This window comes from Condylura cristata, unplaced genomic scaffold, assembly GCF_000260355.1.
Source record: "Condylura cristata isolate star-nosed mole 26May11 unplaced genomic scaffold, ConCri1.0 scaffold00026, whole genome shotgun sequence".
Lineage (NCBI taxonomy): Eukaryota > Metazoa > Chordata > Mammalia > Eulipotyphla > Talpidae > Condylura > Condylura cristata.
The window spans coordinates 9,499,362-9,522,999 of NW_004567127.1; the positions used below are offsets into that span (position 1 = coordinate 9,499,362).

General features: G+C 48.9%; 2 protein-coding genes across 9 annotated transcripts in view; one reads left to right on the forward strand and one right to left on the reverse strand.

Moving 5' to 3' along the window:
- The first annotated feature begins 1,365 nt into the window (after positions 1-1,365).
- CLCC1 (chloride channel CLIC-like 1) lies at positions 1,366-21,578 on the forward strand. 5 transcript variants are annotated; one of them, XM_012730100.1, is made up of 11 exons: positions 1,366-1,493; positions 8,312-8,441; positions 8,855-8,956; positions 11,622-11,729; positions 13,517-13,738; positions 13,970-14,110; positions 15,513-15,606; positions 16,729-16,826; positions 17,091-17,237; positions 18,015-18,350; positions 20,098-21,578. In XM_012730100.1, the coding sequence occupies exons 2-11, from the start codon at positions 8,313-8,315 to the stop codon at positions 20,338-20,340; spliced, it is 1,620 nt and encodes a 539-aa protein (XP_012585554.1). In that variant the 5' UTR covers positions 1,366-1,493; position 8,312; the 3' UTR covers positions 20,341-21,578. The 5 variants fall into 5 exon arrangements, with proteins under 5 accessions (XP_012585554.1, XP_004689564.1, XP_012585553.1 ...); XM_004689507.2 differs by having other exon boundaries at positions 1,366-1,476; XM_012730099.1 differs by having other exon boundaries at positions 1,366-1,476; positions 17,091-17,213.
- A 10-nt stretch (positions 21,579-21,588) lies between these two features.
- The window catches only part of GPSM2 (G-protein signaling modulator 2), a 69,222-nt gene continuing 67,172 nt past the window's right edge, over positions 21,589-23,638 (reverse strand). For all 4 annotated transcript variants that reach the window (XM_012730095.1, XM_012730094.1, XM_012730096.1 and 1 more), the window contains one exon: positions 21,589-22,645. In XM_012730095.1, coding sequence (XP_012585549.1) covers positions 22,418-22,645 — 228 coding nt within the window. In that variant the 3' untranslated portion in view covers positions 21,589-22,417. The remainder of the gene's footprint in view (positions 22,646-23,638) is intronic.

Here is a 23,638-nt window from a genome sequence, read left to right on the forward strand (position 1 = left end):
AGCTAAAGTGCACAATAAAGTGAAAAGGAAACCTGCGAAACGGCAAATACTTTCCAATCAGATTTATGATAAAGACTTAATAGCCAGACTATATAGAGATTCAAACTGATTTTAAAATGGGCAAAATACTTGAATGGACATTTCCTATAAGGAAGGTAGACAATAAGTACTTGAAAAATGCTCCACATTGCAAATCAGGGAAAGGCAAACCAAAGCTCGGTGAGATACCACTTTACACCCATTAGGACGTTATTATCAGAACAAAATAACACAGGTTGGCAAGTGTGTGGTGAAAGTGGAACTCACTGATGGTGGCAAAATAGTGTGGCCATGGTAGCAAACAGTATAGTGATTCCTCAGAATAGTAAAATAAATTAGTATATGACTATCAATCTGATTTTTGGGTACATACCAAAGGAAATGAAAGCAGGGTCTCAAAGACAAGTTGGTACACAATTGTTCATAGCATTAGTCACAGGCAAAAAGTGGATTCTGCCGGAGTCCATCAAGAGATGAGTGGATCAACTTTAGTACATAATACAATGGACTATTATTCAGCCTTGAAAAGAAAGGAAATTCTGACATTAAATATGAAGTTAAGTGAAATGATCACAAAAGACAAACACGCTATGATTTCATTTATGTAAGTGTAGGCCAATTGATAAGAGAAATTAAGTAGAATGGTGGTGACCAGGGGCTTGGACACCGGTAGGAACAAAGGGTCAAATTTCAGTGTTGATGGATGAGAGTCACGGAGATGGACAGTGTGATGACTGTACTTCAATGTATTTAGTGATACAGATATGGTCAAAGGTGGTAAATTTTATGTGTAGCTTATTTTTTAAATTGTAATAATATGCACGCTCAAGTGTACTGTTTTTATACCAATTTTTAACACAAGTTTGAATTTTTTGTCAATAATATATTGTTAGGTACATCTTTCCTTCCCTTCTAGTCTGTAAAACTCGTCATTTCTTTGGGGTTCCCTGAGTTGGCTAAAGACAAAAACAAAAATTTCAACTCTATGGTGCTTAAACTCCTCCACATCCTCCCCATTAAAGACTGTAGCCGTTTATCCTCCCCCATTTAAAAAATCATGCGCAAACCGGCTTCGATGACCAATGTTACACGTTTCAATTTACAAAGTCATCAATGTTAACACAAAACGCTGCGTAACCGCTTCACACAGCGGGCGGCCACTTAAGCCTTCCAAGCAGAAGCGTCCCGTTGATAAAAGAGAAAAATCCCAACCTGAAACCAGCCAATAGGGACAGGCCCCGCCCCCTCGGCGGAGCCAATCATCTGCGCGCCCGGGAAGGCCGCCCAGCGGCTGGCCGAGCGAGTCGATAACCAGCCCCGCGCGTCCCTGCTCCCGCTCCGTCTCCTCTCCGTCGCCCTGGAAAGCGTCTCGCCATCTTCTCCCGTCTGCTGTCGCCGGTGTCTGGCTTCCGGGACAGGCTGGTGCGAGACGGGGAAGTGAGTCCGCGTGTCGGGTGTGTTTGTGCGGCAGCGAGAGCTGCGGCTCGGCCCCGCAGGACCCGCGGGCGTTGCCGGGCCGCGCTAGCCCGTCCCGCGGCCGCCCCGGCCTGCGGCGCGCTTGGGGAACTTGGAAACGGGGTGGGCGCGCGAGCTGTTCCCCGCGGCCGCGGGCAGCTGGCCTCTGCTCCCTGCCGTGGCGACCTCTGGTCCAGAGCGGCTGGGGAAAGGGACAAGCCCGAGCAGGGCCACTCCCGAGCGAACGTTGACGTTTGTTGACTTTCGTCGTCTCTGAAATAGAGCCGATATGCAGCTGGCTCGTATTTGATCGTAAACGACTGAATATTCCAAGTTAAGTTGGAGTGCATGAACGTTAAGGGATGTGCATGAACCAGCAGGTGGTGGTGATAACCGATGGCGGTTATCAGCGCGAAGCCCCCCAGGTTGGCTTCATTATCTTCACTACGGCGTCTGGGGCGGGGTAGAAACGCGCCTAGTGAGGCTGCGAGCCGGACTGGGGAAACTGCGCAGACCCAGCTGCTGAACGGCTCCATCCTCGTGAGACGGTTAGTTAATGCAGGGTTTGGCCTGCTGTATTGTCAGAGAGATTGGAGAGAGACTTGTCACACTGGGGGGCTCAGTGGGATCAGTCCCAAAACGCTGAGCCCCGAACGACGGGAATGGTGAGGTTTTATACAGCGTGAGGAACCTTGTCATCCCATCCAGCATAGCATAAGCATTCTTTATTGTTTGGGAGGTGGGTCAAGGTAGCCAGAGCTACTTCTGTGGGCCAGCAGCTCACTGCAGGAACTTTCTGCTCCAGCAAGCAGCAGAATCCAAGCAGCAGACTCCCCCAGGCAGAAGGCCTGGGACATAGCGGAACCTAAATTAAGACCTGGGAAACTTCCTGCTTCTATCCACTAGGGGTGTCCTCCTCATTACACATGTGACTTCACTGAAATCAGGGAGTTTTCTTCTGAGCCCATTTCTGCCTAGTAGCTAGCAGCGTCCTTGGGCACCCAGTCTTCCCAGGGAGCGCTCCTGTCTAGTAGCTCCCTGCACACCCTCCCGCATTCTCTCCCCAGGGTAGAGATGTGGGTCTGGGAAGTAGTTGCCCCTCTCTGTTCTCTGAGTAGCTCAAAGGAGACACTAGCGGATGGCCACGCCGAGGGGACAGGCTTCTTACAGCCAGTTTCCCCTCCGGCAAGTTAACCTGTTTTCCTTATCTGAAAAAGGTAGTCCTAATGCCCAAAAGTGGATGACTGGATTCAAAAGATGTGTACATATACACAATGGAATATTACTCAGCAATCAAAAAGATAAACACGTGCCTTTTGCAGCAACATGGATGGAGTTGGAAGGGATCATGCTTACTGAAGTAAGCCAGAAAGAAAAGGGAAAATACCAGATGATTTCACTCATAGCAGGAGCATAACGGACCAAGGGGAAAAGAATAATAATGAACTCTATATCAGAGACATTTCATGGGGTGGGATGGGAAATGGGATCAAAAACAGTGGGGGGAGGGAAATGCCCTGGACTATGGTGATGGCACACAGATGATTTGGCGATGGGTATTACAACTGAGATGGAAAAAGGCACAAAGTGATGTAAAAATAAACTATTATTTTAAAAAAAGAAGAAAAAAAGTAGTACTGTTCCCAAGGATTCACATGGGGGGGCCTGGAGAGGACTTTGGCACAGTTAACAAATAATAGGGAATCTGTATAGTAATTTTGATACTGGTGTCAAAAAACATTTTTAAAATATGAAAAAAATACTTAAAAAAATAGAAGCGGGGGAGAGAGACTCTTAGAAGTAGTAGAGTCACAGGTGCCACTTTAAGCACTTGCTCCTCAGTGGAGTCCGTGGCCTAGCACCTGGGCCCGACTAGGGCTTGTTAGTCATGCAGGCTCTCACGCCCACCCCAGACTGGCCCTGTTTTCCAAGAGCTCTCCAACAGGTGTGGCAGATACAGCTCTTTCGACGTGAGGTCAGTGGTGAGGTTTAGTCAGCGACCACCCGGATGTAGAAGAGGACTTGACTGTCTGCCTTACGGTCTCCTGTCAGCCCTGGCCGAGCACTCGCCCCGAAAGCGCTGCGCCTTGTCTGTGTGCAGGGCAAGTGGCCACTCGACTCTGACTGTCACCTGAGGTTAATGTTAGGGCGCGTGGGAGTGCGGCTGCGGGCCTCACGTGCCTGACTGGGGACACCTAGAACATGGGTGCGGGTACTCATATGTGCACCCCTGGGACTAGGGGTCAGGGTTATGGGGGCGGCGTCTCACGGGTGGGGGGTTGTGCTGGGCCAGAGAAAGAGTAAAGATTTATGGGGGGAGGGGGCAGGAAGCTTGGTTGCCTGCCTCCCTCCCAGCCCCCCACCTTGCCTGCCTGTGGGCTCGCCAGAGCTCTGTGGCATGACTTTGAGTGTCTCAGTTAAAACTCAGTGCAGTATTGGGATGTATGAAAATGTGTTATTTTTTTTTTTTTTTAAAGATTTATTTATTTATTCATACAGAACTGGGGTATAGGCCAGAGGCTCAGGGACGGTGAGAGGCTTCACCAGAGACAGAGTGGGGAGCAGAACAGGCAGACTGACGAAGTACACTGCTGAGGGGAGCAGCGGGCGGGTCAGGAGAGGTCTGGCTCGCCATGTGGTCTCCTCCGGGGCAGGCGGCAGGCGGGAATCGAACTCATGCGGAAGTGGCTTCAGATTCTCAGTGCTGCGCTCCAACCCGCTGCGCCACCAGGGAGAGCCGAAAATGTGTTATTTTTTTTTTTAAATAATAGTTTATTTTTACATCCTTTTGTGCCTTTTTCCATCTCAGTTGTGATCCCCAATGGCTTTCCATCACCAAGTCACCAGTGTGCCATCACCACAGTCCAGTGCATTTCCCTCCCCCCACCATTTTTGATCCCATTCCCTGCCCCACCCCATGAAATGTCTCTGGTATAGAGCTGTTCATTATTATTTTCTCGCCTGGTCTGTTATACTCCTGCTATGGAAAAATGTGTATCATTTATATATTGGTCTTCATCCTCAGTAGCTCCCCAAATTTTGGAATTTCTTAAGTGTTGAGAGTGATAAAGGTGGCTCTTGTTCTGTTAACGAGGCTAACTTTGGGGGAGAACCTGATGCCTGGGTCCCGCCACCTGAGTAGGGAGTGGAGCCAGGGGTTGAGTCAGTTGCCGGTGGCCAGGGGCTTCGCTCCGTCATGCCTGTGTGGGAAGCCGCTGCCAGACGTCCGGAAAGGAGGGACTTAGCACTGCTGGGTTGGAGAATGATGCACTTGCAGAGGGCATGGAAGCGCCGTGCCTCTGTGTGCCTGCCCTGTGCGCCTCTGCCAACTGGCTGTTTCTGGGTAACATCCAGGTAGTAAATTGGTGACCTGGTGAGTAAACAGATTTGGTAGTTCCGTGAACTTAGGGCTGTGTTGAAAGTGAAGGTGTCTTAGACTGTGCCTATCCCCTGTGGAATCCGATGCTGTCTCTGGTAGTGTCAGCATCCAGCTGAATTCTCAGGCACCCTGCTGGTGTTGGCGAATTGCTTGTGGGTGTGGGATGTCTTCATACACACTCTGGAAGTGAGTCCAGGAACCCACTTCAGGAAATTCAGCTGGAAACAAAGCCCCGGCCAGTCACCCTTTATTATACTGCAGAAAGCCCCCATGGATGTCTGGAGTTCTGCCCCTCTGCATCTTTCTTCAGCTTTGGTACTCTCCTGTGTGGCCTTCTGGGCTCTGCCTGGCTGGCCCCTCGTCCCCATGTCCCCATGTCCTGGAAGCTCTCTGCAGGCATAGAAGGACTGTCCATGATTGTCGCCCATCTTCCAAAGACCATTATTCTTCCTTGCCTGGTGTCCAGTCTTGAAAACTTATTTCATGCAGAGGGTAAATCTGGTCCCTGTCACTCCATGTTGGCTGAAGTATTGGAATTTCTGTGTCAGCCACCTGAATTGTCCCTTTATTCCTGTCAGTGCCCACCACATTAGGCCCTGTCCTCTGATCACTTCACCTCTCTGCTGCCGTCATAGTGATCTGCTCCCTCCTTTCCCACTGGCTTCGGAGCACCTGCCTACTAGCACAGGCTGGCGGCATCTCTGGCGCGCTCTCCCTCTGGGTCCTGATGTTGGCCCGCCCGGGCACTCTTGTCGGCAGAACAGGTTGCCTGGTGACCTTCCCCCTGACTTTAATCCCCTACATCCTGCTGGCTGTCCTGGTCTTCCCGTAGCCCAGCTCCTCTCCTTGGCGCCTTCATTCTCCACACGGCAGCCACAGTGACTTAGTTCTGAACTACCCAGGTTCTGTCACCTCCCTGCCTAAGGCCCTCTGTGTCTTCCCGTTGCGAGTAGACATAAGAGCCGCAGTGACGTGCTCCCCCACTCATGACAGGACTCAGCCAAGTGCCCCTGACCCCGGCTGCTCTGCTCACTCGGTGTTTCCTCCCGTGGTGTTTGTTCTCCCAGGTCTTCTAAGGCTAGCCGGTCCCTACTGGGCACGACCCCCTGCAGATGGCGCCGCTAGAGGAGGTGCTAGCTCCTCCCCAGCCTGGGGGGCAGCGTGTTCCCAGGGACTTTGGCTGCGCGGGCAGTCAGCAAGGGATCGCGTGGGACCTGAAGGAGGCAGCACCCACTTGCGGGCTGTCAAGGGGTAGCTCAGGTGTCCCTCCTGCCCTGGCCTGTCCATGGGGCCTGGGGACCGGGTTCCAAGTGGGCGGGGCGGGGGTGGGAGAGGCAGAAGTCAGTGATGAGGTGGCAGCGGTCAGCCCTCCTGTGGGCCGGCGCAGCATTGCCCCTGCGTAGTGTTTGGGCTAAAGTGTCACGGCCAGCCCAGACGCCGGCCAGCCCAGACGCCGGCCAGCCCAGACGCCGGCCAGCCCAGACGCCGGCCAGCCCAGACGCCGGCCAGCCCAGACGCTGGCCGAGTTTGCTGTTACCTTGTCTCCTCCGAGGGCTGCTCCAAAATACTCAGCTGTTGCCCACCTGCCGCCTTTTATTTTCCGACCCATGGGACTCACCACTCTGAAATTGTATCATTTTGTCAAAGTACTGTCCCCTCCCCCAGGACGTGAGCTGCTTGGACGGCCAGGTCCTGGCCCCGACTGTCCTATCACTTCCCCTGCGGTAGCCAGTAGGCTTCGCAAATGTCGGACAGGCGATGCCGAGCTTTCCTCCAGCACTGTGTTCTGATCCTGAACTTGGTTTTAAAGCTGGCAGTGTCACCATGTTTGCTGCTGGGGGCCTCAGAGCCGGGGGCTCGCCCTCGCCCCTCTGCACCAAGTCCCCTCACCCGCAGACATGCCCTCTGCCCGCGCTCACGCCAGCCTCAGCCTGCTGGCTGGGCCGGATCTAGCTCCTCACTCTGCAGGAGCGGGGTGCCCCCCTAGCTCCCATCACCTCGGGAAGCCCTTTGGCAGATGCAGTTCCCCTTGGCCTTTTACCTCCCGGCAGCCCACAGGCCTCTCTGGGTCCGTGCACCTGTGCCTTTCGCTTCTCTGTCCCCTGATGTCACACGCTTAGATTGTGACCCATCGTTCAAAATCCACTTCTTTCTCACAATCCAGATATTTCTCAGGAAATAGCTCCTGTTTCTCCCATCAGCTGTGCGCTCTTCCCTTAGAGCAGCTGGTTTCCCTTAGTGCCTGCCCTAGCTTTGATCATGGCACTTAGAATAACCAGCCTTGGGCTGGGTGTGGGGTTGGAGAGGTGGAGGGGGCTTTCTGGAGGCCGCATTGGAGGGTGAATGCAGATCCGAGGCAGCTGTGACCCTCCCCAGGGAGCCACCGTATGCAGGGTTTCTCTGCTGCACACTGGGCCGACCCGGGATGCCTTAAACCCCCGTGTCCGGATGGCATCGCTGGAGATTCTGATTTAATCTGTCTGGGATGGGACCAGGCATCAAGAATTTTAGAAGTTCCTCAGGGGGTTCTAATACACCGGCAGTGCTGAGAAGGCCCTGTGAGGGAAGAAGTGGACCACTTGGGGCCAGCCCAGGGCCTTCCTCTAGGAGCTGGGAGCACAGGGCCGGCTGCGACTGAGCGGGGTTTATTCTAGAGCTAGACTGCATGCCACAATGAGAGGGCCCAGGACTTGCTCCTTTGGGATCCCCTTACCTGAGCAGCACTGGGAGGGTAAAGACCGGCTGTGCAGCGGCAGGCTCCGGGGGAGGGTGACGCCCTCCAGCCATGGCTGCCTCTGGTGCACCCGGGAAGCGGCAGCGTGATGGGGAACTGAATGTTTAATTTTTTTTAATTTTAACTAAACTCAAGAGACCACGTGTGGCCAGAGGCTGCTGCATTAAACAGTGCTGACGTGGTTTGACAGTGTTTGTGGAGGCTTCTGTGGGCCAAGTCTAACTTTTCCTGATGTGATTCGCATTACTGTTCGCCCGTTTGACGTGTACGGCTGAGTGGTGTGTACTGTGATCGGTGCGTATAGCCATCACAACTTTAGATCATTTTTGCCATCTCAGAAGGTTACCCTGCACTGTTTACCTCACACCCTCCCTGTCCTTAGGTCTCCAGCCTTAAACACCTCCTGAACTACTTCCTGCTGCTGTACCTTTGCTTATTCTAACAGCTCAATTAATGGAACCTGTGCCATGTTCTTTGGTGACTGGCTTTGACCCAGCATGATACCAGGGAAACGGCGGTGCCGGCCTCTGTCCCCCACCGTGTTGCGGGGGAGCAGGGAGTATTTTTATTTCAGTTGTTACTCATAGCATTATCTTAGTACTAGAAGGAGCTAGACAGTTTTTATTAAAAAACAATTTCTTCTAAAAATATTTTTACTCCATGCTGTCTGTCACAGTCCATTGAGCGTTCCTGCCTTCCCGCAGGATGCTTCGCGCTGTGCTCCTGTGCGGGTGTCTGTGGCTGGTGGCTGGTGACGACCACCATGAAGACTGGATAGACCCCACGGACATGCTCAACTACGACGCGGCCTCGGGGACCATGCGGAAGTCTCAGGTGCCTCTGGGAAAGTTGCCTGTTTTCGCTGCGGGATTGCAGAGCTGTGAGGCAGTCAGGGGTTTCGCAGCCCGGCAGGCCTCTCCTGGCTCTAAGACCTCTCAGTCCTACCTGGGAACTTCTCTTTTGAATTTGATGTATAGCAACTGACTTTTAATTCTTAGGTAGTATATACATTTGGGACTTTTAATTTTTTTTTTGTGGGGGGAAGGAGAAGAGGTTCAAACATAGGTGAGGAAAGCTTTAAATTATAAATACAAAATGTTATATAATAAGCAATACACATATAACATCAATGTAATATATTAGATGATAGATAAGACTGTTTTATTAAATAGTCAGAACTGTAGTCTTCAATAGCTGCAGGTGATTTTCCAGAGCTGAACTATAAACAAATAAAACCTTTGTTTCAGGTGAAATATGGTGTATCAGGGAAAAGCGAAGGCAGCCCTGACCTGCCCTCTGCCGAGGAATTGTCAGCATGTTACAGCAGACTTGATTTGTTGACTCATCAGGTGAGATTCTTTACATTTGTGAAAAAATTTTTTTAAGATTTATTTATTTACGCACACAGAACTGGGGTACAGGCCAGAGGTGCAGAGGACTCACCAGAGACAGTGGGGAGCAGAAGAGGCCGACGGATGAAGCGCACTGCTGGGGGAGCAGCGGGGAGACCGAGAGGTCTGAGGCGCCATATTGTTAGAGTGGGGACCAGCTCGCTGGCTGTGTAGACGGAGTGCACCGGTGGTGGGGCTGAGGCAGACCAGAGGCAACAGATGCAGGGGCGGCAGTGCTGGAGGCCCAGAGTGAGAGACTGCAGGGCTGAAGGGAGCTGAGGGAAAGAAGACAGGAAGAGCTGGTGCAAATGACTGAGATTTCCGGGCCTCCCTGCTGGCGCCAGGGGTTAAAGTACATCACCCTGAACCTCTCCGCAGCCACTGCGACATGAGTTCGATCCCCGCCAGGGAGCTGACCCACAGGGTGCGGCAGACCTCTCCTGACCCGCCCGCTGCTCCCCTCAGCAGTGTACTTCGTCCATCTGCCTGTTCTGCTCCCCGCTCTGTCTCTGGTGAAGCCTCTCACCCTACCCTACCCAGTCTGACCTACACCCCAGCTCTTGGATGCATAAATAAATGAAATACATCTTTAAAAATAAATAAATAAATGAGAGATTTCCAGCTGAAAAGACGAGAGAGCTTGTTAATTGCAACCAGGTGGGTTTCTGTTGGAGGTCTCTTAGGACCTGCTTGGGCTCTCAGCAGAGGTGGATGTTGTCTCACCTGGGTGCTAGCAAAGAATATGCTTGGCTAAAATTTGCCTCAGTTTATCTGCACTTGTTTGGTAGAGTGAGTAAATTTGATTGCAAGCTAGGGAAATGCAGAAATGCCTTTTTACAGAAATTTTTCATTGCATTGTTTATGATTTTGGTTCAACTATGATTGGTAAAATGGAATGTTGAGTTTTGTCTAAACTAAACAAAATGTTGTTTTTCTTAAAGAGAAATTTGAAAATGTAAAAAGGTTTGTAAACCTTGCCTAAAAGTAGAGGAAATTGACACAATTTTTAAGTCTACATGGGACACTTAGTTGCCCCATTTCTGTGCTCAGTTCAGCTCATAGTCCAAACTTGGTTAAAAATACAAGATGCCGGCCCTGCCTGGTGGCGCAGCGGGTTAAAGCGCAGCACAAAGAAGCTTAAGCCACTTCCCCATGAGTTCGATTCCCGCCTGCCCTGGAGGTGACCACGTGGCACGGCAGACCTCTCCTGACCCGCCCGCTGTTCCCCTCAGCAGTGTGCTTCGTAGATCTGCCTGTTCTGCTCCCCACTCTGTCTCTGGTGAATCCTCTCACCCTCCGCATCTCTGGCCTGGACCCCAGTTCTGTACAAATAAATCTTTAAAAAAAAAAATACAAAATGCTTGACCTGGGCTCTGTAAGTGGGCACTGTCTTCTCCTGCCACAGCCCTGGGCACTTGCCGAGCTGTGACCAGAGGAAGACGGAGGAATCTGGGCTGTCTAGTGTCACGTCCCGGTGGCTCACACAAGTGCTGACTCCATGGGAGTAAAAGGTTTTACTGGAACCACAATATGTGTCCGTTGGGGGGAAGCCGTGTCACACCGCTCCCCGAGTATGCAGTTCAGTGGGCAGCACAGTGGGGAGCCTGGAGCACAGAGGGGCGGAGCTGGCCGTGGTTTCCAGGTGGCTGCCACCTGCCAGAGGGAGGCCAGTCCCTCACTGGTCCCAGAGCCGGGGCGGAAGCTGCCCAGGCTGGCTTAAGCCCAGGGCCTGTCACTCTGCGAGGCCTGCTACCAGGGCCACCTGAGAAGTTTAATTGCGCAGGGCCTCTGGCACAGCCCGGTCTCATCCGTCTTTGCCTCTCCCACGGCTCTTCGGCAGTGTCTTTGTAAATGAGTGGTTGTGTTTCAGTTGGCGACTTTGGTTTGCTCTGTCCCCATGTCTGGGGCCGCTGCAGTGTCGGCCCATGACGGGCAGCCTAGGGAGCCGGGGCTCACGAGCTTTGTCTTCGCCTTCTCCTGTTTATATTTTTCTGTCTTCCTTTCATTCCTTATTTGTTGATTCATTACTTTGGAATCAGGAAGAGCAGATTGGTCCAGATGTTCTGCTTATCCATGTCTCTGCCTCCTTCATGATCTTTAGTTTTAAAATTGTGGAAAGTCAGCAGAAAAACTGCCAGGTCAGGACTAAGTGCTAAACTGGGTGGGTTCACTCCCTCTTCCCCCCAACCCCCAACCTGCCTTTTACAAAGAAAACCCAGGGAGTCGGCAAGCTCCCCATTTTAACTGATGAGTGGGAGCTTGTTGACAATAACCAGCTCTTTTGCTTGGTCTCATGGGGCCACTAGGCTGGAAGTTTGACCCTTCCTTTGAGGTTTTTTTTTTTTTTTTTTTTTAAGATTTCTTATGCATACAGAACGGTGTGGGGAGCAGAACAGGCAGACTGACAAGTACACTGCTGAGGGGAGCAGCATGGGGGAGGTCAGGAGAGGTCTGCCGCGCCATGTGGTCACCTCCAGGGCCGACCGGGGATTGAACTCATGCTGAAGCCGCTGAGGCCAGCTTCACAGTGCTGTGCTTCAACGGGTTGTGCACCAGGGAGGGCCGGAGGGCCCTTACATTGAGCTTTGATGCCAACTAATGTTGAATTTCTTTGTGGTTACAGATTGATGAGTGTGAGAAGAAGAAGAGGGAAGATTATGAAAGTCAAAGCAATCCTGTTTTTAGGAGATACTTAAATAAGATTTTAAATGAAGCCAGAAAGCTTGGACTTGTGAGTATTTGCTGGTGTGATGCTAATTAGTCTTTTCATGTGTTAACTTACAATCGACACTGGTGCAGGATCATGATGCCTTCACCCGAGAGCATACCTGGCTCACCCTTTCCCAAAACCCACTTATGCAGGACGGAAGGCCCCGCCTTGCCTCAGCTCTGAGCTGTCTCACTGGGCTTGGGGCGGGAGCTGCGTTCGATTTGCTGATGGCACTGTGTGAAACAGGAACTTAGTGGACACGTGTCCTGGTGAGAAAACTCTGTCTTGTGTGTTCTAACATCTGCACACTTTCTTGTACCTGCAGGAATGACGTAAGATGAATTTATGTGGCAGAAAACTGCCTAGTGGCTTTGCTCTAGCTGTTCACTTTAGCAAGTGCTGCTCCGGGCAGTCCACACTGCTCACGCGTGTCTGAGTAGTGTTGGCATTGTCTTCACTTTGGGAAATCAAGACACTGAGAAACAAGGGAAGCCAAAGGAGTGTTCAATGAACAGTGTAACTCACCTTATTTTGGAAACATGCAGGAGGACACTGTCTCAGGGTGAGGGGTGACAGGGTCGTCCCATGAGAGAAGGCCAAGAAATACCTAACATGGAGAAGCTCAAAGTGCTTAGTTTCTGGTTTGTTAAAATATCAATCGGCGGCTGCTCTTTTTATGCTTAGGATGATATGAATTACATGACGTTTCTGTCATTTTATAATGGCTTTTTCATATTTCTCTATTTGCTCTTATAGAAAAAAAGAACCTTACTTGTATTAACCCATTTAATGAATGTGAAATGTTTATAGTGATTTTGCTAATTTGAACTCATACTAATCAAGGTAGTTGCTCAGGTATGCTGGTGGGGATCCACATTTTGCTGCTTTTCGAGGTCCCTTTATTTTTCTTACTTGTGCTACTACAAATTTAGCAGGGACAAGGTCTAAACTGAATCATAATGAAGCTGTGCAGTCAGTCATTATGTGTGGGTTCTCTTTGAGGTTTGCCTCCCACTAGACTGTGACTCCAGCCAGGGCCCCTCGCTCCGTCACCCCTGGTCATATCAGAGCAGCAGCACAGTCTCAGCCGCATCGAGCGGGCCAGGCTCTGCCCTCTTCTCCTGCTATGAGCAATCATTTTTCAAGGTCTCTGTAGTGCTGCATTTTCCAAGCTTTGTTGTGCTTGATGGTGCTTTACTCTTTACGGTAGCTCCCAATTGTAGTGCCAGGGTGGCTGTCATGTGTCTCATCAAAACTTATTTAAAATCCCCTGTTAGATAAGCTTAGTTCAGCATGAGTTAGAGCTGGGGAGAGAGGGATTGTCTGTGTATGTGCACATAAGTGCACACTCGCCACATAGCTACTCTAGTTATATGATGTACGTTAATATATACATTAAATAAGGTGTTTTCAAACAAACACGTAAAAAAGATTACATGTTGATTGATGAAATGCCTGACACGTCAGGCATCCAAACCTGTAGGATCACGGTTCAGCATTGGCTTACTAGTGTTCGGTGACTTTCTAGAACCTGACTGCTGCACACCGCCAAATTCAGCCTCAGCCTATTAAAATGTGCAATCTTGTACAAGTTTTGTAAGTTTTCATGTTTTATCTTTGGTTTTCTTGTTGGCTGAGACAGATATCATTACTCTTACGGGTATCTCTTACGGGTATGAAATATTATGGACTTAGGTATTTAGGTCTAACTCAGTTTTTGCCTTAAAATGACTCAGTGAGTAAAAAAAAAGTGAATAATCTAATGATAGAATTCTTTTTTTTTTTTTTTAATTTAAAATCTAATTCAGTCTGATGAAGACAAAGGTGACTTGCATTATGATGCTGAAATTATCCTTAAACGACAAACCCTGTTAGAAATACAGAAGTTTCTCAGTGGCGGGGAGTGGAAGTCAGGCGCCTTGGATGACGCCCTGAGTGACATCTTAATAAACTTTAAGGTTCATGATTTTGAAAAGTGGAAGTGGCGATTTGAAGATCATTTTGGAGTGGATCCATATGACGTGTTCATGGTAAGATGGCAGAGGGGAGGTGAGGGGAGGTGTGCCAACAGTTTCTGTCTTTAAACACTTTGAAAACGACCAGAATTCCGTAACCTGCACCAAGCCCCAGGGACAGGCCAGATGCAGCAGGGTGGTACAGAGTTGGCGTGTTTGCGTGCACCTGTTCGGTGGACGATTATCTGCTGTTGGGGGGAGATGACCGGGCCCTCACTCTGCTTTCCGCTCCTTTTTGCTCTCAAGGTGCTTCTCTGTCTGCTGTGTGTGGTGATGTTAGTGGCCACGGAGCTGTGGACCTACATTCGTTGGTACACGCAGCTGAGACGAATCTTATTCATCAGTTTTTTCTTCAGCTTGGGATGGAATTGGATATATCTATATAAGGTACTGAAGAGGTGGGAGGGCCCAGAAATTTTAATAACAGTAGGCTGTTGATGATTGAGAGCTGATGGACTCTCGCCTCCCTGGGGCCAGAAGCGGGGCGGGGCTCGGCGGCCGCTGGTTGGCTGCATTTGGCTTCTTGCCAGTTGGTGGGGGAAACGCTGAGGTTCTAATTTTCATGCCCCAAGTTCTACGGGTGGCGTTTGGGCAGTTAAATCAGAGTAAAGTTTGGGAGACAATTTTAAAATTCTTAGGTAGATAATTTGGCACGTGTCCTATTGGTCTTAGAACAATGATAACAAAATGCTGTTTTTAAAAGTTATTTCCTTAATTTAAAAATTGTATGCTCACGGTAGAAAATTTCGACTAACAAAAATTTTAATTTTTTTTTAAAGATTTAGTCATACAGAATTGGGGTACAGGCCAGAGATGCAGAGGGTGAGAGGCTTCACAGAGATAGAGCGGGGAGCAGAACAGGCAGATGGACCAAGTACCCTGCTGAGGGGAGCAGCGGGCGGGTCAGGAGAGGTTTGCAGCGCCTTGTGGTCACTCCAGGGCAGGCGGAGATCGAACTCATGCAGAAAGTGGCTTTAGCTTCTCAGTGCAGTGCTTTAACCCGCTGCGCCACCAGGGAGGGCCCAGAAATTTTAATTTTTTAAAGCTACCATTATATCATCTAAAGATAACTACTGCCAATATTTTGAGGCATTTCCAGTCGTTTTTACTGATTTTCAATTCTTTGAAAATTGGGATCATAGAAATCTAAAAGACGCATATAGTTCCTGTCAAAATAACATCGTCCTTGAAGAGAGACTTTTAAGTCTAGCAGGGTGAAGCAAGTTAGCCAATTATTTGAGTAAAATCATCTCACTAGATCACCATTATGTTTCTTTAACCTTTTCTCTAAGTTCTGTAACTTTTAAATCTAGTTATTTACAAATTGAAAGAAGAAAGGTGGTTTGGTTGAGTATTGTTTCTTTCCCCTGGGGCTTTGACTTATAAAAGATACTTGGTCATTTTTGCTGCAAACTGCCAGAAACACAGTGCTACTCTATCATGAGTTGAAAAAGAAGATGAGAGGTGGTCGGGCCTTCTGTGCGTATCTGACTGTGTTGGGGCAAAGCACGAACTATATTTGAATTAACTTGGAGTTTTTTTTAAACAACCTTAGTAAACTGGTCTCCTTTTATTACTTCATAGTTCAAGGCAGTTGTAGTTTATTCTTGTGGTAAGACTGTCTTGAGCGGAAAAGAGCTGTTCTTTAAAAATATTACATGTTTCTTCTATTAAAATTTTTTGAGCACTGTGGCTTGGGATAAACAGTGCAGAGGGCTTTGAGGTGTTTCGGGGCGGGCAGGTGCCGCTTCCATTGTGAGCGACGTGCGCGCCCCCTTGGTCCCTCCAGCTGGCTTTCGCGCAGCATCAGGCCGAAGTCGCCAAGATGGAGCCACGGAATAACGTGTGTGCCGAGAAGATGGACTGGGCTGGAAGTCTCTGGGGTGAGTCTGGTTCGCTGCCCACTTCAAAGCAGACTTTCTGAGAATGCGGAGGCATGCCAGCGGTTACAAAGCAAGGCCAGGAGGAGGTTTTTGATGACCGAATCTTTAAGGCCAGGGGAACTTTCCAGAGTCATGGGATTCAGACCGGCCACTGACCTGTGCGCATGCACTGCCGGGGGAGGAAGGGCAGTGCCCGGGGGAGGGAGGAAAGGCCGCTCCGAAGTCGTCTCCCCGAGACTGGCGCAGCCTGTGCGCTGCCGCGTGGCGAGTGCAGGCTGCGTCTTCACAGACTCGCGCCGCGAGGAGTCGCTGTGTGTGCGACTCGATACGCCTCTGGGCTTAGTCTCCAGTGAACTCGTGAAATCTTCACTTTTTTCTGGTTGTTACCGAGGGGAAGTTAATTTTGTCTTCTGTATTGTATAAATATTCTCACTGATGTTGACTGCTTTCGCGCTTGATGATATCTGGCAGTAGCTCAGATCCCTTGGTAAATGTCAAGCCCATGGTGACAGACCCAGGAGAGCGTCTCAGCAGATTCTGCCAGCCAGGTGCCCAGGTGTCTCATAAAATGTTAATGGCGACCACACATCGGCCTGGCTGGCTGACTCCTGGGGACAGCTCGGTGCCCGTCTAGCCCAGGCTAGTAGGGTTGTGTACATACTAGCAGACTCACGTTCCACTCCATCTTGCAAAATGAGTAAAAAACGGACCTTTGTCGTTAAAACTGAGCAGTGTAGATTCACAGGTAGTTAGTTGGAAGAAACAGTATCAAGAGATCGTGTTTGCCGTTTCCCCACCCTGCCAAGGAGGTGACATCTCGCACACCAGTAGTTCAGCTGGTGATCAGCTGTGACACAGGCCTGAGTTCATTATGTGTAAGGAGCTTTCAGCTTATTTTGGAAATATTCATAAAATATTTTATCAGTGTATGACTTGTATAATTTGAATGGATTTTTAAAATAAATGAAAAGTTTAAATATCAGCACTGCAGGAGTCTTTAAAACAATTTAAGATTTTTGAGGGGGGCGGGGAAACAGAAGGATAAAGCCAAAAAACTGTCTTACTTGGAAAGGAAATGTGATTTTTTTTATGACTTGGTGTTTTGTCTGTTTCTCTAACTAGAGTGGTTTAGAAGTTCTTGGACCTATAAGGATGACCCATGCCAAAAATACTATGAGCTCTTAGTAGTCAACCCTATTTGGTTGGTCCCACCAACAAAGGTATAGAATATATTTTGTAAAATTACTTATACAAAGTCAGTCTCTTGCATTTAGTAGAAATTGTTAGTGTTTTTACAATTCTTTTGCAAATAAAAAACCCTCTGTTCTGGAAAAAATACTTCCATTACACAGTGCTTATTCACCTTAAGCATAAGACAGAGATTTGATTTGTAACGAGAATTTAGCCTCAGCACAGTGGGTTTGGTTCATTCTGTGTGCCTAAGTGCTTTGAGGGACAAAACTGAAGTTGCTCTTTTGTTCCAGGTAGTGGCAGTTACGTTTACCAGCTTTGTCACGGAGCCACTGAAACACATCGGAAAAGGCACTGGCGAGTTTATCCGAGCGCTCATGAAGGAGATCCCTGTGTTACTCCACATCCCAGTGCTGGTGATCATGGCCTTTGCTGTCCTGGTTGGTACAGAGCCCTGGGAGCAGCTTCTGGGGCTCACAGAAAAAAGCCACTTCTAAAATTATTTATTGGGCTGCTTTGATACTGTTAATACAGGGCCAGAACAGCCAATAAAATCTGAAGTCCTTACACAGACATGTCGGTATTTAAATACTACTTACAAGCATGTAACCCATGAGCCGTGAGTGACAAAGTCACTTTAGCGAAGTCCCTGTGCTGTGCATACACAAGAGAAGGAAGCCGACACATAATGCCCTTGTGTAATGAAAGGTTTCGGCCTCACAGATCCGTTGCAAGAGTCTCTGGGATCTTCTCGGGAGTCCCTGAGCCAGACTTTGAGGACTGCCCAAAGAAAACTTATCCCAGGGAATGTTACTCAGTCCCTGCTGAATTTTGCTGTAGTTGAAACCAAATTTGTAAAATAAACCCACAGGAGAATGTTTGCATGGTAATGTCTGACTTCACTGCTTATGGTGGGTGTGAGTATAGGAAACATAGGAACAGGTGTCTTCCAATATAGATTGCTACTTTTTAGCTTAACTACTCTTACTGTAATTCAGTTAGTGTGTCCAACTGACTGAAATGTCCACATAATAATTTCTCAGAATTGTTTTTGGCTTTTCTGGCCCTGTATTCATCTAAAAGGTCTCTAATGGGGAAAAAATGAGATTAACTTATGTCTCTCTATGCCACAAGTTCAGTGCCCAGAACAAAGCACCTTACCTGTCATTGTAGTCAGCCAGTAAGTGCTCAGTGAAAGGTATTTCTTTTCCTTTTAGAGTTTCTGCTATGGTGCTGGGAAATCTATTAATATGCTGAGTTTGTCTGGAGGTCCTGAGAGACAACCACCTGCACTTCAGCCAGGTGACAGACGACAGCCCCGGGAAGTCGACTATAGGCCCCATGCAGGAGCAGGTGATGCAGATTTCTGTTATAGGAGCCAGATTGGGCCCAGTGAGCAAGGCCCTTGTGAAAACTCATATGAGGGTAGAAGAGATGTTTTGAGAGAGAGAGATGTTCACTTGAGATATCAGACTGGCAACAAGAGCCCCGAAGTGCTCCGGGCAGCCGACTTACCAGACGCAGAGGCCAGAGAGCGCCCCGAGGTGCCCATTGTAAGTCAGCAACTGTTTGTTTTGCTGTCGCTTGTAGCAGGTGGAAGTGCTTCCTGTAGAGCTGGTTAAAGACTTTTTACTGTTTACCTGTTAACTGTGTCGTTAGTGATGTGATTAGGAACTCCTTTCTGGTCAAGAGTTAGTCCAGACTCCTCAGAAGGGGTAAAATGAAATTTAACTTTTATGTTAAATACTATTGAGCAGTGGTTTGTTAGAACTGTTGATGATTTGTGATAAACTTTTTTTTTTTTTTTTTATGAATACGAGAACTGGGTGGGGTACAGGCCAGAGGTGGAGGTGGGTGGGAGGATTCACCAGGAGAGCAGAACAGGCAGATCACCCGCTGAGGGGGGCAGCGGGCCAGACAGGAGAGGCCTGCTGCTCCATGTGGGTCAGCTCCCTGGATGAGGGTCCCTTGCTGGGGATAGGACTTGTGCTGCAGAAGCTGCAAATAGCTTCATAGTGCTGCGTTTTAACCCCGTGAGCCACGACGGAGACCCCAATTTGTGATTAACCTTTTAGGAAACAACTGAGCAGGACTGCAATTTCTACCTTTGAAGAGATCAGAAAAGTTTTTATGAAGGTCTAGAGTTCTAGGGAGTCCCTAAAGGCTTAGCTGGGTGGAAGAGTGGGCTGGAGAGGGATCAAAAACCTCCATTCAGGCCCTCCCTGGTGGCACAGCAGGTTGAAGCACAGCACTGAGAAGCAAAAGCCACTTCAGCATGAGTTCGAGCCCCGCCCCGGAGGTGACCCACATGGTGCAGTAGACCTCTCCTGACCCGCCCGCTGCTCCCCTCAGCAGTGTACTTTGGCAATTTCTGGTGGATCCTCTCACTGCCCCTGCACCTCTGGCCTGCACCCCAGCTCTGTATGCATATATCTATCTTTAAAAAAACCTCCAACCTCCCTTTCCCAAGTCTCTTGAACCATTGGCTGGCTAGACACACATTTTACCTTTAGAATGGTGAAGCCGAGACTTCTTGCCCTCCGTTATTGGTCATTTTAAGAGACATTTCCATTTCAAGGAATCTGTTTTTTATCTGCAATGTTTAAGTTGCAACCAAAAACCTTTGAGAAATGGTTTTGAGCACAGTAGAATCTTGGAAATAAAACTTCTAAGATGTTTCTTTGAGCAGTAATAGTTAATGGTTGGCGCTCCTCAATCTGTGCGTGGCTTCCCCCTCATTTGAAGGGAAACCAAAGACACTGAGGCGGCCCAGGGCCAGCCAGAGGATCGCAACTGAACCTTGAACTTGGTACTTGCTCTTCACGGTGTAGGACGCAGCTCCTCCATATAGTCGTATGGCGCTTCAAGCCTTTAATCACACCCCCAATTTAAAGAGAGGAGTCGACTCCTACCCCTGCCCCACTTCAGCACGACACCGTAATTACTTGATTTTTGCCCCAGCCTGAAGTTAGCTCGATGAAGGCAAGGGGGTTTTGAGCGCTCTGCTGTCGCACCAGCGTCTGGAACTTAACGTGCCTGTGCAGAGTGGTGTGTACCGAGTTACTCTCAGCAAGCCCCTGGTCGCGGGCCTCTTTGCCCTTCCTGAGCTGGGCTCCGGGACCACTCAGATCCCCGGAGTCCCACTCTGGGCAGCTGGGAGGCTGAAGGGCTCCAGCCTCTAAAACTAGAATTTGAGATTTGTTTGCTGCAGCAGATTTGCATAGGAGCGTGTTGGAATGTGTTTTTGGTGGTAAACCTGCCCATTACATCAAACAGTAAAACCAGATTCTCTGCTTACAGCATAAATCACCCACTTTGGATACAAAGCCCAGAGAGACCGGCGGAGCCCCAGCGGCGCAGACGCTGATGGAAAGCGGCCCAGAAGGCGGCCCGCGGGCGGAGACCGGCTCTGACCTGGGGAGCACCGAGCGCCAGGAAGGCTGCACCGCTGCTGGGGAGAAGGCCCCGCCCAGGACAGACGCCAGAGGCGGCCCCGCCGCGCCCGGGTCGGGACCGAGTCTGGAAGGCAGCTCGAGCGGCTAGGGGGGCCGCGGGGCCTCTGCTGGTTAAGTATCGGCTTCCACAGCTGCTTGCTCCCCTCTAGGCACTGCACGGAGCCGGCCAGAATTAACAAACACCTGTATATACCTTTAAACACCACGTTTGATACGGAGACATCGCAGGAAACTTAGATGTGCTAATTGGGGGCAGCTGGTGGCGGGCACCACACTCCCCTCGGGGCGCAGCTGTCTGGGCATCTGCAGCGGCCTGCGCCTACCCGGCCGACTGCCCTGAAGCAGATGCCCCCAGGTGGAAGTACTTACTAGGCTTTTAAGGGGAGGCCCGGGTAGCCAGTTCACCTCACTCTTCAGGCACGCCTGCTCGCGGCGGCGGGGGTCGCGGGGCCTGCACCCACACAGCCAGCAGGGTCACCCAGCGGCTTGACCCTTCGCTAGATACCACTGCACCTTGTGTTAGAGCGAACCAAGGCTCCAATTGGCAAACATCTTTACATAGAAAAGACAACTGAAGAGAGTACAGTGTGAGATGATAATTTAAGCTATTTTGAAACTTCTCATTTGAAGCTTTTTGAAAAAGCAGTTTATATATTTTATACAAATTAAATAGCAAATTTCACTTATATCCATGTATCCTTTGTTTTAACCTTTATACAAGTATGTTTAGCTGCTTAACATGAAATCAGAATACCCCTTTTGGGTTCTCAGAGGCATCACGATCTTCTGTGTCGGTATTTTCTAGTAGATTGTAGCATCATCTTCAGTATTTTATTAAGTTATTTCCCCCAAAGTGTGTGTTTGCAGGTATTGTAGCAACTCGCTAGTGCAGTGCCTGCAGTCTGGGAGACGGTGACGCCGGCTCGGAGCTCGGCCTGGCCTCGGAGCGCTCCCAGGGAAACACGGGTGACGGCGCAGGAGCGTAACTGCTGTTTGCACTACACCTGTGTGCTCACTACAGATAACCACGTGGGGTGCAGCCACGCAGGAAAGACAAACAGGACTCGTCACCGCTGGTTAGGGGGCTTGTTTGTGTCCTAGTCCGCACTTAAGTTAAAATCATGGGCTGTCTTAGGTTCCTGAGGAAACCAGAAGGGAGTAGGCAGCTTTTGAGTTTTTAATGAAAAAGAGGTTAAATATTTACAGGGTCAAGAACTAGCACATACACAACATAAACGTTTTGTCGTTGTGGCTTGGTGGCCGTGTTGCTCCCTGAATGTCCCTTACCCTACAGCTGATCTTGGAGTCAGGAGTAACCACCCCCCCCCCCCCCCCCCCGTGAGTCTAGGCTGCATAACTATTTCTAAAAGTTTATTTTTTTTAAACCTCAGCCATTTGGAGACGTGATCCTCAGTGTTTGCCCATCCAAGCTACCTGGAGGATTGCGAGCAGAGGCCCACATTTCCATCGCAGCGGTACGGAAGCGGCCACGGGGACTGAGGTGCCAGCTCGCTTCAGTGTGGGCACGGGCATCACGCCTTGCTGTGCCCTGCCTGCCCCTGTTCCTTGCACTCAACTGCGTCCTATTACGTTACCTCTGTCAATCCCTCCCTGCTGTTTCTGAGACAAGGTTGAGGCTTAATCTCAATTTTTGAGTTTTTGCAACAGGAGATCCATTTTTAAATATTATTAATGAGCCAAAGCATGCTAAAAGAAATTTGTTTCTTTTATAATGGCTTTGGCCTGAAGGTAGATTTTCTTGAAAGTGTTAGGGACTAGTCTAAACATATTTACATGTTGGTCAAGTACATTATTTTTTACTAAATAGCATAATTTCTCACTATAATTCATGGTTAAGTATAAAAAATGCCATTCTCTATATTTTAAAAATTATCAGAGTATTAAGTTCTAGTCTAGGACTTATTTAACTTACTGGCTAAAGGACTAACACCAGAGTACAGTCCCAAGCAGTAATCACAAAAGTTGAAGACACATCTACCCTGAAGAGTGGCCAGAGGAATGTTACCATACTAGTAAAGGTGAAGTATTTACATTATTGTGCTATAATTTCTCCTTTTAAGGAAAATAATAGATTGAATGTCCCAGCAGTTCTGAAAGGAAATAAGGTCACTTCTAAAAATATATCCGTGGTAACTAGTGGTTGCTTAATTTTTTCCTGAATTTTTAAGGTCCAACAAAGCATTACATTGCAAAAGGTCCTTTAGCCCAAATTCAGGGTCTTTGTTTTGATCTTGCTGCAAAAGAACTCTCTGTTCATCCATTCTTTTTGCTTGAGACCGTAAAATCAGGCTAAAAAAGTCCTCATCTGGTACCGTCGGCCCCTTGGAGGCAGCAGGTGGTGGAGCGCATCTTTGATCGTCCAGGCGGGAGCCCTGCAGACCAGGCGAGGGAGAGTGAGTACGTGGCTTGGGGGGAGGGCGCCCACCACAGCTAGAAAGGCAGCTTCAGACATTTCTCCCCTCTGACATGCTACATGCACAGCGCTGCCTTCTAGGTGAGAAGTCAGCAAATGGTTTCCCAGGGCTTGTTCGGTAGATAAGTCTCCTGTATCATGGTTCCTCCTCCTCTGTGAACTTCTGGTTGACCTACTGTGTATCCCTTGAGATTCCATGTGAATTTTAGGGTGGAAACTACTGTAAGAAATGTCACTGAAGTTTTGACAGGAACTGCAGTGAATCTATAGATCACACTGTGGTTGTGTCTTTGATCTCCTTGGTGCTATGATGGATTTGTTTAACCTTTTTGGAAATGTTATCTAGAAACAGAATTGAGTTATACACGTTGATTTTCTATTCTGCTGAATTTGTTAATCTTGACAGGTTTTCCTATATGTAAGACCTGAACTTTAGATGTGGCAAAGTGCACCTCCTTATCTAGAGAAAAGCATTTGCTGGTGGGCTGTGTCCTCAGTATTCTTACAGCCTTTAATTCCCCACCCTCCTCGGATTGCAGCAACTCTAACTTTTCCCTGCTCAAAATTACAATCTCAGCTGATAGCCCCTTTTCTTTGCTGAGAACAGAAACCAGAGACTTTTCACATACATCTCCACCCCCCTTCCTCCTGTATGTACTCTCCTGACTGGGGTACCTGGGACTCGAGTTTCCTAAGTCTCTTTCCAGGGCTTTCCTAACAGCTAATTTTACTTTTCTCATGGGCTCCAAATTTTCATATCCAGTTACTACTCAGTAGCACCACCTGAGTATCAGAAAAGCCAAATAGGTACCCTTGATTCACTCACCTGAATGACCACACTAAGTTTCCCAGCTCATTTACCTGTTTATTCTCTTTGCCGCTCTTTCTGTGATAGCCAGAACAACCCCGCCACTATCTTACTGTACTTGGAATAGAAGACCCCACGATGGCC